This window comes from Acomys minous (genome assembly GCF_964271855.1).
Source record: "Acomys minous genome assembly, chromosome: 11".
Lineage (NCBI taxonomy): Eukaryota > Metazoa > Chordata > Mammalia > Rodentia > Muridae > Acomys > Acomys minous.
In genome coordinates this window covers 59,834,057-59,852,341 of record NC_140492.1, presented here as the reverse complement: position 1 = coordinate 59,852,341, position 18,285 = coordinate 59,834,057, and the positions used below count along the sequence as shown (strand labels likewise).

Below are 18,285 nucleotides of genomic sequence, written 5' to 3'. Positions count from 1 at the left end.
GCTTTGGTCACCAAGCCGGGCATCAAGCTAGGATGAAGAAAGGACTGCCATCTGCTCTGCCCCTCACTGATACAAGAACACCACGACCACCAAGATGTCTCTTTGCCCACTGCCAAGGGGTGGAATATCTTTCTTGTTTTCTCCATTTACAGTGATTGAAAGGTTTGCTAGGTATGGTGGTCTGGGCTGGCAAATGTGGTTTCTCAGAGTCTGCAGGACATCTGTCCAGGCCGTCTGGCTTTTAGAGTCTCCATTAGGAAGTCAGGTGTAAATCTACCTACTAGGTCTGCCTTTACATGTTACTTGCTCTTTTTCTCTTGCAGCTTTTTTTATGTATTTATGTATATGCATACTCTACTTGCATGTATGCCCACATGACAGAAGAGGGCAGCAGTAAGAAGGGCATCAAATCCAGTTATAGATGAATGTGAGCCACCGTGTGGTTGCAGGAAATTGAACTCAGGACTTGTGGAGGAGTAGCCAGTGCTCTAACTGCTCAGCCGTCTCTCCAGCTCCCACCCCACTGCAGCTTTTAGTATTCTTTCTTTATCCTATGTTTAGTGTTTTGATTATTATGTGGCAAGATAACTTACTTTTCTGGTCCCATCTAATTGCTGTTCTGTGTGCTTCTTGTACCTTTATAATAGGTATCTTCTTATTTAGGTTAGGAAATTTTTCTCTTATGACTTCGTTGAAAATATTTTCTGGTCCTCTGTGCTGGAATTCTTCTATTCCTGTTATCCTTGGGTTTGGTCTTTTCATGGTGTCCTAACCTTCCTGGATGCTTTGTGTCAGGAGTTCTTTAGATTTCACATTTTCTTTGACTGATCTATTGTATCTTCTACCCCTGAGGTTCTCTCGTCCATCTCTGTGTTCTGTTGGTGAAGCTTGTGTCTGTAATTCCTGTTCCCTTACCTAGATTTTTTTATTTCCCCAGAATTTACTCAATTTGTGTTTTCTTTATTGCTTCTATTTCTGTTTTCAGGTCTCAACACATTTTATTCGTTTCCTTCAACTGTTTTTTCTTAGCTTTAAGAAAAAAAAAGGATTTATCCATTTCCTTTTTTAGGACCTATATCATCTTCATAAAGTTGGTTTTAAGGTCTTTTTCTTGAGTTCCACCTATTGTGGAATATTCAGGGTCTGATGAGGTAGGAGAACTGGGGTGACATACCACCTTGGCTATTGATGATTGTGCTCTTACACTGGCCTCTAAGCATCTGTTTTGGGGGTGATTATAGGTCTAGGTGTCAATTTCTGAGTTGGTCTTTGTTAGATGGATGTTTTGTTCTTTGATTTCTCTTTTCTGTCTGGTCTTTTCGCTGGTATGGCCTGTGGTTGAGCAGGAGGTCTCCACCTGAATTAGGGGCTGGACTTCTGACAGTTGCCATGGCCTCTGGTTGGAGCAGGGAGAGTGTCTGCCCAAGTTGTGAGCTGGGACACAACAATGAGGAAGGAAGAGAGGGTTGAGGCTGGTGTCAGGTGAAGGAGTACCAAGAGAGTGGGAAGGGCCACAGCTGGGGGGCCTGTCTAGACTTCCGGCTTGGCCTCTGGTCAAACAGGGGTTCTCCTTGTTTGCTTTTTTATTAGGGTAAGATGCAGTGAATAATGTTTGGGGGGAGAAATGCACAGGGAACTTTTCTTTCTCTTTTAGAGGAGGGTAGTGGTTCTGGACAGGGTTTCTCTGTGTAGCGTACCTTTGTCTCCCAGAGTGCTGGGATTACTGGTGCGGTGGTGCACGTATGCACACATTCATACAATTTTTTCTCTGACTTCCACATACATATGCACTTTGGCACATACGCACACAATAAAAAATGTAGTAATGAAAGAATGAAATCCCAGCACTCTTGAGAGGAAAGAGGCAGGCAGATCACTGTGAGTTTGAGTCCAGCCTGGCCTACAAAGCGAGTCCAGGATAGACAGGGCTACACAGAGAAACTGTCTAAAAAGCCAGAGAGAGTGGGAGGGACATAAGGAAGGAGGGATGGGAGGAGAGAGAATGAAAAGTAGATATCTTGTTTAGGACTGAACACACAAGTATTGATTGTTTTCACCATCCTGAGCAGCCATGAGTCTCTGAATTCACCACTATTCATTGCAAAGAGACGCTTCTCTGATTGGAGGTAAGGTTATAAACATAAGTGTATATATAGAAACTAGTCCAACAATGTGTCAGTATAGGTTAACAGTGGTAGTAAATTCTTTCCAAGGACCTTTCTAGCCACAAATCATTTTCCAGATTTACAGTATGGGATATGGATTCCCCCTTGTGGATCCGGGCTCATCCAATTGGAGAGTAATTGGGTCACTCCACTCCCACCAGTCACACTGCTATTGCACCAGTGGGCAAATCTCACCTGGCAGATTGTTGCTGTAGCTAGACGGCTGTGGGCAGATTGTTGCTGTAGCTAGACGGCTGTGGGCAGAGTGGTGTTGTAGCTAGACGGCTGTGGGCAGATTGTTGCTGTAGCTAGACGGCTGTGGGCAGATTGTTGCTGTAGCTAGACGGCTGTGGGCAGAGTGGTGTTGTAGCTAGACGGCTGTGGGCAGATTGTTGCTGTAGCTAGACGGCTGTGGGCAGATTGTTGCTGTAGCTAGACGGCTGTGGGCAGATTGTTGCTGTAGCTAGACGGCTGTGGGCAGAGTGGTGTTGTAGCTAGACGGCTGTGGGCAGAGTGGTGTTGTAGCTAGACGGCTGTGGGCAGAGTGGTGTTGGCGGAGCTCATCTTTAATCCCAGCAGAGGCAGGCGGATTTCTGAGTTTGATGCCAATTTAAAAAGCTAGAAAGGATATTTTCTGGCTAGTGTTGGGGAAAGTCTCAATAAGGAAATCAGTGATAATGTTTTAAAAATCCCAATATGAATAAAAAGTACATAAGGGATAAAATCAGCGGTTAACAATAGTATCAGGACTCTAAAAGCTATGAGTTGAGATCTGAGGAAAGTAATCAGAAATTAAAATAAGCAGAAATTTCACCCTGAAGATAGGTCCAGTTTTAGGTGAAGTAACAGGGCAGTTGCAATGACAGTAATTCATATAATTCATATGATGTTCTTCCATGGCAAGGAAGGTTTTTTGTTTAAGCCAGTATGTGCATCTTATTGTTAAGAGAAACTTGAATAAAAGATAAAGAGGGGTAAATGAATGGCCAGGTAATTTCCCTAAACTGAATTTATTTTCTGCTTGAATACATTTCATATAGTAGTTAGTAACAATGTTGCAAAAGGAAGTCATTTAGTAGCACTTACAGTTTTTCAGATATTATCAAAGGAGATTTACAGAAGAAAGTTTATAATCAAATATAAGCCTTTTTACTGAATGCTCTGTGTAATCTTTCCTGTTTTGTGAAAATAATGTGCAATTTTGAAATTAACTCATTTTACAACTCTGGGACATATATATCTTGGACTTTTTTATTTTTAAATATTTTAAAAATGATGTGGGTATGTCAGGTTATGTGCACACACAGAGAATCAGACACTCAGATAGATGTACACATGCACCCCCCCCCCCCAACTCCCCAGTCAGAAGATCCCCAGGAGCTAGAGTTATGGGACCCTCTGAAAGAATAGTACATGCTCTTACCCACTGAGGCATCTCTCCAGCCCAAGGGGTTCTCTTTCTTTCCCTCTCTCCCCCCCCCCCCCTTCCCTTTTCCATTTCTTTTTGGAGTGGCCTTAACATAAGACCATAGAATTTGTATACAGTTTGACCACTAGATGGCACCCTTACAGAAGGGATTTACTTACATGAGTGTGGTGTGTCTGTGTGCTCACTGTTCTAAATAAATAGCACTCTTTGTTCACTAAGGTTACTTAATATGTAGTTTTGTAATTTTACCTCAAGGTTTTGGGGTCTATTTTAAAGTTTGTTAACATGTTTGCAAATAACTGAGGACCTATTCTGCAAAATTTTGCATTCTGTTTTGCAATACTTCTGTTTAATGTTATAAGGTATTTATTACACTCCTAAGCTGCTTATGATGCTAAAGTTTTGCATAACGATCATTAAGTATATGCTTTGTTGGGTGTAGTATAGTCCCAGCATGCAGAGGCAGAGGCAGAGGCAGGCTTCTGTATGAGTTGAAGGTCTTACTGAGCTGCATAGTGAGTTCCAGTTTAGCCAGGACTGCATAGTGAAACACTGCTTCAGAGTGTATGTGTGTCTTTGTGTCTCTGTGTCTCTGTGCCTTGTCTCTGTGTGTGTCTGTTGTCTATGTGTGTGTGTGTCTATGTGTGTAAATATGTGTGTATACATGTGCATGCATGTATATTGTATTAGTCTGGGTTCTCTAGAGAAAATACACACACACACACACACACACACACACACACACACACACACACACACACACACACCTTACAAAGCTGTCATCCAGCTAGTCTAACAATGGCTGTCTTCTGATACAAAGTTGTTGAGTCCACAAGGTTTTAGCTGGTCTTAAGCATACATCAGAATTTCAAAGAAGTAGTCTCTAATACCAGTGAAGGAGTGGACTTGCCAGCAACAGTGAGAGCAAGCAGGCAAAGAGGAGAAACTTCTCTCTTCTGTGTCCTTTACATGTGCTGCCACCAGAAGGTGTGGCCAAGTTTGAGGCTTGGTCTTCTCACCTCAGACTATTCAGTTAAGAAAAGTCCCTCACAGCTGTGGCCAACTGCTTGGCTTTAATTAATTTCAGATGTAGTCAAGTTGACACCCAGGAACAACAAACATCATATGTATATGTATGTGTATGTGTACTTCGCTGGACTAAGTTTTCTTCAGTTGTTGAGCTTAAAGAGTTCTAGTATGAAATTCTAGTGAAAAGATTGCTCACTAGTTACGGGCACTTGATGTTTTCCCAGAGAACTTGAGTTTCATTTCCAGTGGCCACATGAGTTGACACACAACCACCTGTAACTCCAGCCCTACGGGACCCAAAGCCCTCTTTTCTGGCCCCCATAAGCACTAGCACACACAGAGTAACACACACATAGATACTTTTAAAGGAAAAATGAAACTGTATAAAAAGTTAATTTCTGTATATCCTAAGATGTTAACAGCAATTATTTTGGTTGGTTGTTTTATGTTGCATATTACTTTTATTCACCATTTTATATAAGCTTTCCAGGTTTTTCTATAATAAATTCAATTTTTTTTTTTTGAGGTTTATCTTTCAGCTCTGTTGTGGAATAAATAAGGTTTGTGTAAAGCATACTTGATTGCCTTCTATATTCTGGTCAAATTATGTGGACCCAGTTATGATTTTAATACACAGATTGTTTTGTATGCATGTACCGCCGGGCAGTGAATGACCTATCTAGATCCTAGATTTTTGTACTTTGGATAACAAGACATTCATTTTCATAAAGAAGCTTTTTAAGAAGTTGGAAGTTGAAGCCAGACACAGTGGGGACATGCCTGTAATCCCAGCACTCTGGGAGGCAGAGGCAGGTGGATCTCTGAGTGTTCAAGGCCAGCCTGGTCTACAAAGTGAGACCAGGACAACCAGGGCTACACAGAGAAACACTGTCTCAAAAAGCAAACAAAAAACACACAACAACAACAACAACAAAAAAAAACAAACCAAAAAAAAGAAAGAAAAGAAATCGGAAGTTGTGTAGTGAGTAGATTTGAATAGGAAATTTATATATTACAGCATACTTATTTGTGCTTTGGAGAAATGTGGAATGGAGTGATCTCTTTGGCTTTCTAGGATAAGTCTGTGTAGACTGAAGGATTATTCTTGTGTCTGAGTAAGGCAGTTTGCATTTAGTGTCCTTATAATAATCTACAATATTAAGGTCTTTATCAAAACTAGAGTGTTATATTTGGTTTTTGTCAGAATGTATGGATCATGACACATTTTGGAATCAAACTAATGTTTATGCTATCTGTATGAGCTGCATTAATGAATTCTTTATTAAAAACTTGGCATAGTAAAATTTTCAGGAGGTCTCATTCCTTCCTTAAAAGAGGATTCTTAGCTTTGTGCAGCTTTTAATGTTTTCATATATCCCTCTACTGGACTTACAAAGAATAATCTCTTTAGAACCGCAGATGCAAGCTTGCTATCCTAACAAGCACAAGCTCTTCTCTAATCTCTCTGTAAGGCATCTTATCCCGAGAACCCATGTGCTTCTCAGCTTTTTGGGGACATGTCTTTGGTAAGGAATCAGAGAGATAGTATGGGTATCTTTTCATTTTAAGCCAGATTTACAATGGACTCAGGATTGTGGCTTGCAATTCTATGTCCAGTAGGTTAAATTTAACACCTGCTTAGAAATATATAAGTAAGATTTTGAACACATCTGAAAAGCATTTGTGACTGGACTTGGAATTTGGGATATATTCATACAGGACTAAAAATTGATTCAGTTATTATCAAGTATCACTTTGTTCACATATTCTTTTTCTGTTTATTTTTTCTTCTTTTCCAAGGCAGGGTCTCTCTGTGTAGCATTGGCTGCCCTGGACTCACTTTATAGACCAGGCTGGCCTTGAACTCATAGCGATCTGCCTGCCTCTGCCTCCCGAGTGCTGGGATTAAAGGCGTGTGTTCACACATAATTTTTCAATTGACATATATTATAACATATACTATTATAGCATAGCATGGGTTAGGCTTCAGAATCTACTCTTAAACTTGAGGGCATTAAGAATTACTTAGGGGCCAGATGTGGTGGCGCACACCTTTAATCCCAGCACTTGGGAGGCAGACGCAGGTGGATCTCTGAGTTCGAGGACAGCTAGGGCTATTACACAGAGAAACCCTGTCTCAAAACAAAGAAAGAATTACTTAGGGGAGCTGGGTGCCCTGTAATCCCAGAGAGATGGTTCAGTGGTTAGAAACATGTTTTACTCCTCCAGAGGATCTGAGTTGAGTTCAGGTACCCATAACAGGCAGTTTCCAACCACCTGTAACTCCAGCTCCAAGGGATCTGATGATCTAATGCCCTCTTCTGGCCTTCCTGGTCAGTTGCGTACATGTGGCTTATATACATAAACATACACACACATGTACATGTGCACTAAAACATTTAAATGGTTTATATTAAACACCAGGCAATTCTAAGGTTAACTACTGTGATGAAAAAACAGGAAATAAATAGTAGATTAAAAAATGTTCATTTAGGAGGAGGGAGGGAATTCTAAAAAATGTTTATTTAGAAATCAAGCAGTATTACTTGATGAGCCAGAGTAGCATTCATAGCGTTTCATAATAAAAAAAATTATTGATGTTCTTTTGCATATTATAAACTCATAATCTCATAGTCTTAATGATTATGATAAACTAGCAGGACAGTGCTTGTTTCTTTTTATCGTAAAAGTTCCAGTGGCCATGTATGTAGTTTACCAATTAATCTCTTCAAGACTCAGTCAGTAATCAAAACATTAGAAATCAATATGCTATATAGAATGACTTTGCTATATTATAAACATATTTCCCTAACATTAAATCCTCAGCATTCACATGGTATCTTCTAACAGTTTTTTTTAAGTGCTAAATAATGTAAGATCCTTCCTAATATCAAAATTTGTGAATAGCGATACTCTTTTAATGAAATTACAGTCAGAGCTGTTAGCAGAAAGAAACCTTGTATTTTAAAATTCAGTTGGTATTTATAATTTATGTAAGCAGTGAGGATGCCATTGGATTTTACTCTACACTGATTAAAACTTCGTAACCCGGGCTTTCTCCACCCAGTGCATTAAATCAGTCAGCCCCAAAGGGTCTTGGTAGCCCAGTGTTTGTAACATCCTTCTGTACCTGCTAATCGACCTCACTTCCTGGATTTCAGTCCGTCTAGTTATCAGCTAACAAAAGAACAGCTTTTGGTTCCTGCAGACGCTGGTGAAAAAATAATCACGAGAAAGAAATCCACCTTATGTCGTCTTTTTCTGACTGCAAAAATAAACTCAGCCATCATACAGCTAACAGGTACAGAAGGAAGATACAAGCTCGTTCATAGGAAGAAACCACAGAGAAAATGAGCATCATTTCTCAAGGTTTTTATTTTCCCTGATCTACAAGTGATGCTGCTGTAATTCTAGCTGCAGTTTTTACCGATCATTCACCACTCAGCAGCTGGTAGAGAAGTAGACTGCTTGGCAACCACCTGCAGGGCTGCAGAGATGAATTACATTTTCGGAAACAACACACTGCTGTACTCTCGCGCCAGTCGAGGAGGCAATACTAGCTCTAGCCATGGCTCAGTAGGCCCTAAGCAGAAACACTGGGCAAAAAAGGGCTCGTCAGATGAACTGCAAGCTGAGCCAGAACCTTCACGCTGGCAGCAGATAGTTGCATTTTTCACTCGAAGACACAGCTTTATTGACTGCATCTCGGTAGCCACCAGCTCCACCCAGGTAACATGCCACTTGTTGAAGTTATTTTCAATATATTTATGTTCTGTATGCTTTGCTGTAATGTCTTAGTGTAGATTTATTAATAAAAATGAGTCTTCGGTGTTATCTTGCCACTGACATTTTATGTTTTTAGTCCATCTATGCAGGTCTTTAGCACAGAAGGGAAAATGAAAAACATTTTCCCTTATGTTATGTAATGCTAAACAAAACAGTCTGTTATTCTACTAAATCACTTCTCTGAAAATGTAAAGTCATTAGCACATGAGTTAAAATGCAAGTTAATGCTCATCTTATTTTTAGATGGTGTTAAATGCTGTGAAGAATGAATGATGCTTGAGCAAAAGAAAATAACCTAATTGTTTAATTTTTGTATGTTAGTAGATAACCTTAGGGAAACATTATAGTAAAGAAGCAAAAATTAGCTTATAATTTTATTTTTAATGTTTTGAGAATAGATAAAATGTGATACAGTTAGCTGATATTATATATTTATCTTAATGTTATATTAAATTGATTTATCCAAGAGATTAATGAATGCTTCCATTTTAGAAACATATAGTGTTTAAGGCTAATCTGAAATTGGAAAACTTGTACAATTGCACAGTCATGGAATATAGTTAACACATTCACATTTTAAAGAAGCGAGCAAACATCAACAGTCCTAATGTTTTAAAAAAGTCCCATAAAATTACCTCTTTAAGGAGAAATAAATATTGAATATAGGCGAATAAAATAAAAAAAATTTATGAATGAAATGCTTGTGGTTTGGTATAAAAGAAAATGAAAGGAAATATTAATTTTTTTAAAAATATATTTTTAGCAGCTAGTCATTCAACTAGTAAAAGTGAAAGAGTAAAAAATAGTCTAATTTAAGAACAAATAAGAGTAGTTTTTCCTTTCATATCAGTAATTCTTAATATGCATATAATACATATATAATCTTTTGGGCCTTTAAAAATCAAATTTCCTTTAAAATTATTTCTTCAAGCACTAGAGACACACAGTAAACATAAATACAACTGCCAACCTGGTTTATTTGTTGTAGCTACTGAAGTTTTCTCAATGAATTTTGGTAGTAAAATGGCAACTTCTATGGAAAGTCAGAAATTCTACCCATTTCTTACATGCTTAAGAGAAATTATAAGAGTAGGATGCATCATCATCCTGTATGTAGGCACTGGGTCACTTCCAGTCAGAGCTTACTGAAAGGCAGTGATTGGCTCTTCAATTGAACACTGACTAAGAATTGTTTTTGTCTTGATTCTGATCATAAAAGGATGAAAATATTAAAGCTAATGTTACTATTTGTTATAGATGAATAAATGATATTTTCATACCAATAAAAAGATACCTCAATATTGATGGTTTATATAAACAAACTACTGCATATTATGTGTATATACATATTGATATGTCTGATGTTCATCTTAAGCATATACAAATGTAAAGACCAATAGTTCACACATAAAACTATAGAAAGCATAGAATTAGAATACAGTAACCTAGACACTAAAATGGCTGTAACCCCATACGCTGCTGAGTGTTACTCCTCTCCCCCACAGCTGGTACTGTTGTGTTTGTGTGCTGCAGAGTGGGCTGGGCTCCCTTGCAGACCTTCTGAGAGTCCTCTTTCCCTTTCCATTACCTTTGTGCTTTGCCTATGGCAGTATAGATACCTAGGTCATAGGTTTTCACTTGTTTTTCCTGATGTAATTATATTTCACTTTTCTTTCATACCCTTTTCTGACTGATGAGTTGTATAATTTATATGTTCAAGTCTTTAGTTATAACTTATGGAAATTTGCTTTATAGGATAAAATATAGTAGAATTGGAAAAGAACTTGAGACATGATTGTGTTTTAGTTAATGCTGGAGTACATTTTTATAATAACTCAGGCTTGGCAGTTTTATTTTGTAGCACCAAAGAAATTTGCATGTTGTTTGTCAGGAGCAAAGTAGATGAATGAATGATACTTTATATTTGTTGAGCATGTACTATGTAGTTGCTGTGAATATGCTTTGTATTGTGCTTGGTAAATAGCAGGGTTTCCTGCCTTGATGTTATCCAAAATGAACTTTTAACAGATTTGATAGGAAGATTAACTTTTAATCTAATTCCTTTTAACTGGGTTATACTTTACCAAATTGGAGAGTTATTACTAAATTAAGTTTTAATTATTATCTCAACCACTGCTCTGATTCCCAAACACACCCTGCAAAAGAAATTGTACTTACAGATTTATTTTAAGCGCTTGTCTATTAAAAGCTTTTATGTTCAAAACTAAGATTGTGCCAGGTTCCATGGAATATTTGGAACTTTTAGGAAGTCATTGCATTCTAAATGATAAGGAAACCAAATAGTTACACAAATCTCCAAGATACCAAGAAATGTTTGTTAAATTAATATCTGCTTCAGTTACTTGGAATGTTATTCCTAAGGACGCACTCTTCCCTTACAGATGCTGTCTCTAGCTCTTCAGAGTGCTTCATTTCTTTGTCTTGCCTTTTCTTCTCGTGCTTCATGTTATCCTCAGGCCACACAAACCCTGTGCTCCTCATCCTTTAACCCCCACCAATAATGATAGAAATGTTGCTTATGTTGCTATCACCTTTCATTTGGTTTTACTTCAGAAGTTTACACTGTGAGTTGGGAAAAAGGACTTTTTATTTATTATTAAAATGTGTTACAAGTTAGTTTACCTTCCTATAATTTTTTTCTTCAGAAATTTTATCAGAGACTTTATACTATAAATATATTCTTTGTTTTGAATAGTTAATATAGGTGTGTGTGCATATATTTATAAGCGATGTGGAACATTCCTTTCCTTTGGTTCCTCGCATCATCACTTAATGTCTTTCTTTTGTTGTCATTACTAGTTTGTAGATAACTAGACATCATCCCCCTTCTTTGGTTCATGACTATAAAAACTGCATTTGGGGCCAGGTGGTACACATCCTTAATCCCAGCACTCGAGAGGCAGAGGCAGGAGAATCTCTTAAGTTCGAGGCCAGCTTTGGTCTACAGAGCAAGTTCCAGGACAGCCGAGACTACACAGAGAAACCCTGTCTTGAAAAAAACAAAAAAAAACTGTGTTCTGTAATCTCCCCTCATTCATCTTTCCTAAGACTCCCACCAGTAAAATCAGCTACCATCAGTCAGTATTTCCTTTCTCTCCCTAGCATCCGCATTTCCTCTAATCACTGTGACTTGCTGAGGATTTACGCAGCTGACTTACTATCTTTGCTCTGCCCACTATTTGTATAACCATTCTTAGTGACTTTCAGTGTGCTTACATAATCTACCTAAAATCTTGGCTCTTCTACTTTTGATATCTTTATCCATAGGGATCTTGTGTTTTCTGTCACCTGAACAGTCTACTCAGATGATTATGTTCAGGACTCTTCAATACCATTCACCATATCACTTAAATCTCTGATGCAAGCATTTCACATGACTGCCACTGTTTTCTTTTCAGCTCACTTTGTTCAGTACTTCCACTGCAGTGATTTTTTTCATCCTCTTAAGATCCCAGGCACCAGTGATTTTCTTTTTCTTTTTTTTTTTTTAACTGTCTTTTGCCACTCATTCATCCCTGATTGCCTTACTCAATCGAACTTTTTGATAATCTCAACTCTCTTCCCCATCACTGTATTGGAAGCACGTATACTTTAATTGCAGCTTCGCCTTCTCCACAGAAGTACTGAAAACCACCCAAAAGCCTGCCGTACCCATTTTCTAGTCTCATTCTAAGTTGACAATCTTCTTCTGTATTTTAGCTGTTGCAATAAATTCACTTCCCTACTAGCTCTCACTCCTGTTTGGCTATTGAAGGCCTCATCAGACTCCTTTCTTCAGCCATTCGCGTGTCCTTGAGTACTAGGTACCTGCTGTAAACTGAGACACCTCCCACTAACATAAACAACTGCAAATGCCTCTCTGTACATGATATCAAATCCATCAGCCAGTTTCACTCTTCTTTTCACCTCCTGAACAAGAGATTATAACACGATTGATTAAAGTTGTTTTCACTTTTGACTCTTGGATGCTGACCTTCTAATATTCTACTAGCTTTAATTTCCTTTGGAGTATTTTCCACTTTCTTATTGCTAAGTAGGGTACAGTCTTGAATTCGTGTGTGTGTGTGTGTGTGTGTGTGTGTGTGTGTGTGTGTGTGTGTGTATTTTCAAGTAATCTTTTCAAGATTTCTTTCTTTAGCTCAAAACTAATTTTTGTATATTAGACTTTGTAGCTGTTTTCATTTAACTTTAAATCTTTCATTTGTTTTCTTTATTTTCTTCTTTGTTGTTGTGGTTTTGTGATGGGGGAGAAATTAGCATAGCCTTGCCTGCGCTAATAAGCATGCTCTGCCACTGCGCTGCATGTCAGCCCCAAGAGAGTTTTTAACCTTACTACTTCCTGTTCTTATGTATGCTGAGAATCTAAAGACAAAGCCCGTGGGGTTACCTTCTTTTCCTTTGCTCCACTTCCCAGAAAACAGCAAATCCTATTGGCTTTGGGTTTAGGATCTGCTTCTCTCTCTTCCCACTCTCCATCTGTCTAGGTGATACCTTTCCTACAGACACCAATCTCCTTTTACTTTTCTAATTTTCTTCTTAATATTTTAGTATGAACTGGTTCTTGTCATGGTTTTGTTTGCTTGTTTGGTTTTTTTTTTTTTTTTTTTAAGCTTATAGCTTTAAAAAAGATTTATGGCGGGATGCATTGGCGCATGCCTGTAACCCCAGCACGAGGGGAGGCAGAGGCAAGCAGATCTTTGTGAGTTCGAGGTCATCCAAGGTTACACAGAGAAACCCTGTCTCAAAAAACAAAAACAAAAACCAAAACACCCAAGATTTATGTTTAACCATCTGCATGTGTGTGAGCATGTGCATATGAGTGAGTGGAAGTGAAGGTCAGAGTCTGTTTCCTTCACCAGACTGTCAGTTCCCTGTAGGTAGAGTTTTCTGCTTTTGTAGCATTGTTGCAACATAACAAATACAACAACAACAACAAAAATATTGAATTAGGGAAGAAACAGGCAGCTCAGCTAGTGTAGATTTTTCTGTCATTTCTGTCTTAATCCCTCCTCGAATCATTTATGTATTGCCTTAGTGTTAAGCTGATAATCTGCCTGATAACTCCTTTCTTATGTGTCCCACCAGAGAGAAAGATGGAAAAAGGCTTTGGTTTCTCAGAGTGAGGATGACTGTGTAACTCGCAGGTGTTAGATGGAAAGAGGGTACTAGAAATAACTAGAGGGGGACAACAAATCCAAACACGCATCTCCTAGGCCAGCAAGGGCATATGGTTCCCTGTGTGTATCCATTGTCTAGCTGTGACTGACAGCTAGGCAACAGCTGTCAGCGTTCCTACCAAGACATCTTCATCTTGGAGTCTCCTAGAGTCCCACCTTGATATGAGTACTGTTTTCATAAAGCTGGTCCCAGAAAGGGAGGGAGGGAGGGACAGTCTTTGTCTTTAAGAGGCTGCTTATATTTAGTGGCATGGTGCCTTTGCATTAAACTGGAATATATACAGAGTGTGAATGTGTATATAATGGCAGCCTTTTCAAACTACGTCAGAAATGCTGACTCTGATTAAGAGTAGGATAGTTTCCCAGAGAAAGGGGTGGAAATGGTCTATTTAACTGGCTATAAGATGCTCCTTTGGGCCGGAACATTTATTTAATTCCTCACTCAAAAGGCCACGACTTTGTAAGATGAATGCCGTGACTCACAGTCATTCTTTCACAGGAAGACTGTTGAGGGGCAGGCATATGTTGTCACGTTTCCATTTGTCTTACAGCACACCTATATGTGGTTAGTGTGTAAGGACCCGTTACTGGTACAGAAGAACACCTTAGAAACTAAGGATATTGAACAAAAAGCATTTTACAAAATTTATCTTTGACCAAAAAACCTAGCAGTGATAATCTTTAGAATCTGTTCAAATCTATTGCACTTAGGTCCACACAAAAACTGTAGATAGGTGTTTATAATTGCTTATCGTTGTCAAAACCTAAAAGCAACTAAGATGCCCTTCAGTGGGTGAATTGATATACATCTAGGTTTTGACAACGGTAAACAATTATAAACATCTGTCTGCAGTTTTTGTGTGGACCTAAGTTTGTAATAAATTTGGAAGAGATTTCTTTTACTGGTGCAGGATGTTGATAGTGGGTGGGCCAAGGGTATGCAGGAACTTGCTGTACTCGGCATTCAGTTTTCTGTGAACCTAAATCTGGTCTGAAAATTAAATTCTATTAAAAAATACAAACTTGCTATCTTAAATTTAGATTGGCTTAGTCTGAAGAACTAAATGAGAAATATTTTATGTAAGTTTTCATCTGTGCAGCTTCTATATAATGTCTTGATGTAGTTGGCCCTTCTGTCGAGGACAAATAGGCTAAAAGAAACACCATATTTTTACGTATTTTAATATATTCAAGTATATTTTAAAGTTAACTTTAAAGTAAACTCCTGAAAAAGCATGGAGCGACATATCTATGGAGTCTTCAGGCTTATTGGACTTGCACTTGGCTCTTTGTTTCTTTTTAGGCAGTGTCATTTTTCTAAGAGTCAAACTGTGTGCTTCTTACCACGGTTTTGTTGAGTGTCATCTGTTGAACATAAGCTTCAGAAGGGCTGGTCCTATAAAAAACGATGCAGCTTTCTTTATATTCCTAGAGCCTAGCATAGTGAATGCATTGGTAAGTTTGTGGAATAATAAGTAAATATAGGGGCTTATTTCCATTTCATCTTGTAATGATTGGAAGGAAGCTTAGAACTTCCAAATATGATTTGGGCATTATTATTTTCACAAACTTTGTGTAGAACTGTGGCTTAAAAATTGGCACATCTACACCAAAGGTTTTGTAAGATAATGTGTATTTCATAAGTAGGTAGAAACCTGAGGGAAAAAAATAATGTTTGTTATGTGGGGTCCAACAGTGAAGAGCACTGGCTAGCAGTGGTGGTGCTTTAGTCCCAGCACTCAAGAAGCAGAAGTAGGTGGATCTCTGGAATTTTGAGGCCAGCCTGGTCTACATAACAAGTTCTGGAACAGCCAGGCAACACAGAGTACTTTGTCTCAAAAGACAAAAGCAAGAACAACAGAAAACCCACTCTACCAGACACACATATGGTGCACTAAATGCACAAAAGCAAAAACACTTGCACACATAAAATAATTTAGAAAAATTATGTGAGGTGATACACTTTACACATAAAGAACTTAAATTGTATCATTAAAGCATGTTTTAAAAAGATTTTTTGCTTTATTACAATCCCCCAACAATGTTATTCAATTTTAGAATTTGAGAAATGTAAAAATAATTGTTCAGATCATGTGGAAAACAGTAGCCTATAATTACTACTTTGTTTAAGAAACTTTTAAGTATGCCTACTAGTGTGATCATTTTACAGTTATACTATTTTATGTATGGATAGATCAACTGGCCATGGTATCTGACAGTAGAAGGTTTTTTTTTTTAATGTGTATGTATGTGTATGTGCCATACGTGCTCAGGTCACTGAAGGCCTGAACAGGATGTTGAATAACATGGAGCTGAAGTTCCCTTGCAGTTGTGAGCTGCCTGGTGTGGGTGCGGGGAACTGACCTCCAGGCCTGGAAGGAGCAGAAGGCTCTCTTCACTGCTGAGCTAGCTCTCCAAACCCAGAAGTAGAATTTTAAAAGGAGTCTAACCCAGCTTCTAGCCCTGGATATTTAAAGACATTGCCACTTTACACATATTTACAGAGATGGTTCAGAAGTTAAGCACATGGATGCTCTTTAATAGGACCCAGGCTCAGTTCCCAGCATCCACAACCATCTGTAATGCCAATTGCAGGGATTCCAGTATATTCTTCCAGCCTCTCTGGGCATAGCTTTGCAAGTGTTACACAAACAAGTATGCTTGGAGAAAACACCTGTAATCATAAAATAAAAATAGTTTTTTACAATGTATGTGAAGAATCTTAAATTTGAATTCTATACCAATGTATCAAAAATAAACTTACTTTGCATCAATATACAAAACTCTATACCAATGAATTAAAAATAACTATGTGAGTAACAATTAAAGCCTTAAGTTGAGGAGTAGATTCAATAATCTACTTTTTGTTCTATCTTCCTTACATACTTTTATGTTCCCCCTTCTTTCTTTTCAACCCCTATCTCCAAACCTAAGAAAGAAAGATAAAGGAAAAGAGAGACATCCCCGAGCCCAACCTCATTTTTCTCTGAATAAGACCAATAGTAACTTATAACCAAATCCCAGTGAAAATAAACATCTGTAGTCCAAGAAGGCAACCAAAAACCTACCCAATCCCCCTTAAAGGAAATGAGGTGCTGCTCTTTTAAGGTTTCTTCCAGCTTATTGGGAACAAATAACACCTTTGTAGGGGCCCAAATAAAATTGGGGAAAATGGTTAAACAAGTAAGGAATAGCATTTGTGGTCCAGTCTCTAAATGTTGAGAAATTCCAGGCTTAATAGGAGTCCTGTGTGGGACAGTCTGAAATGCTGGACCAATTGGGATCAGAAGCATTCTTCGAAGCTGTCCTAGGAGCTGTCTTGTTCTGATGAGGAACAGCAACTGCAGCACTTGGTGCTGGAACATGAAGGATGCAGGATGTCAGCCTCCAGCATACTGAAAGGAATGAATCCTGTCAGATCTGATCCAGCATCAATGTCCAGTTCTTTTGTTCTGAAAACATGTAATTTCTCACAAGCGTTATACAGTCCTAAATTTTAATACTTCTACTCTAATATGAGACATTGTACCCACACAACTCAAGTAGAATACAAGGTTTACTTTCAATACTTTGAAAGTGCTATTGCAGGCTGTTTAGGATAAGTAAGTTATACAAGTTAATTGTTAATTGATCAAATCACAGTCATATCAATTACTAGTCTGTTTATATTACAAGAATATACAATAACATAGATATGATTCTATAGATAGATAAGGTAAAATAGATAAGGTCTTCAGAAACCTCAGAGACCTACAGAATATGGCATGTAAAGATGTTTTTAATTATTTTAAAGATTCATTGACAATAAGACAGGTTAACTCCTGGCAATGTCTACCTTACCTCAAAGAAGATGATAAGCCTCAAAGAACCTCCTTATGGAGATAGCTTCAAATGTGGCAAACCAGCCACTAGACAAAATGTCCTCGTTTCGACCACAGATAGGATTCTGCCTAAAAATGGGCAAGTTGGATACAAGCAGAGTCTATGGCCAAACTGCCAAGACAGAGTAAGCAAGTCCTCAATAGTTCCTGCCACATAAATATGTCTGTCAGATATACTGGGCCAGAAAGCTGAAAATGATGCTCCAACGTTATACAGAGTTCAGGCAGCAAACTGTCTCTGTCACTTTTTTCACTTTGGAAGCTGCTAATCTGCACTTCCTGTTTACTCAGGTAATTAATTTTATTCCTTCTCAAATCTCTGATGGGGTTGAAGACCAGATACTTCAGTCTTTTTAATTATGCTTAGTTGTTTAGGGGTTAAGATGTTTTTAGGTCTAGATACATGTTTTAAGTTGATAGAGATGAGATATGATAGATATTGATTTACACTCAGAATTTTAGACTCACCAAGATAGGAAAGACGTTTTCTTCAAGATTGCCAATACAAATAGCCAAAACACTATGAATATAACATTTATAAATTCCTGATTGTTTTGTGATTCTTCTTGCTGTATGTAGTTTATCATATATATGTGTAATAATATAAATGTATATGTAAAAATATTTTTAAATAATTTTTTTAATTTATAAAATTACAAGTTGATTCTGAATAGTTTTCTTTTTTTAGTGTTTGCGAGGCTTTGTCTATTAGTTTATCCATGTAGATATGAAAAGATAATGACTTTTGCAGAGTACATGGTTTTAAAAATGGTTTTCAGAAAATAACTAGAGATTAT

At 37.9% G+C, this 18,285-nt stretch overlaps 1 protein-coding gene across 20 annotated transcripts in view; it reads left to right on the top strand.

Annotated features, from left to right (window-relative positions):
- DLG1 (discs large MAGUK scaffold protein 1) overlaps nt 1–18,285 on the top strand; it is a 192,588-nt gene that overhangs the window by 67,733 nt on the left and 106,570 nt on the right. For 2 of the 20 annotated variants that reach the window (XM_084800889.1, XM_084800888.1), the window contains exon 1: nt 7,675–8,352. The exons of 14 other annotated variants lie outside the window; for them this stretch is intronic. In XM_084800889.1, the coding sequence (XP_084657015.1) occupies nt 8,119–8,352 (234 nt within the window). In that variant the 5' untranslated portion in view covers nt 7,675–8,118. Of the gene's footprint in view, nt 1–7,673; nt 8,353–18,285 lie in introns of those variants that run through there. 4 more of the 20 variants (XM_084800886.1, XM_084800892.1, XM_084800890.1 and 1 more) reach the window with 4 other exon arrangements.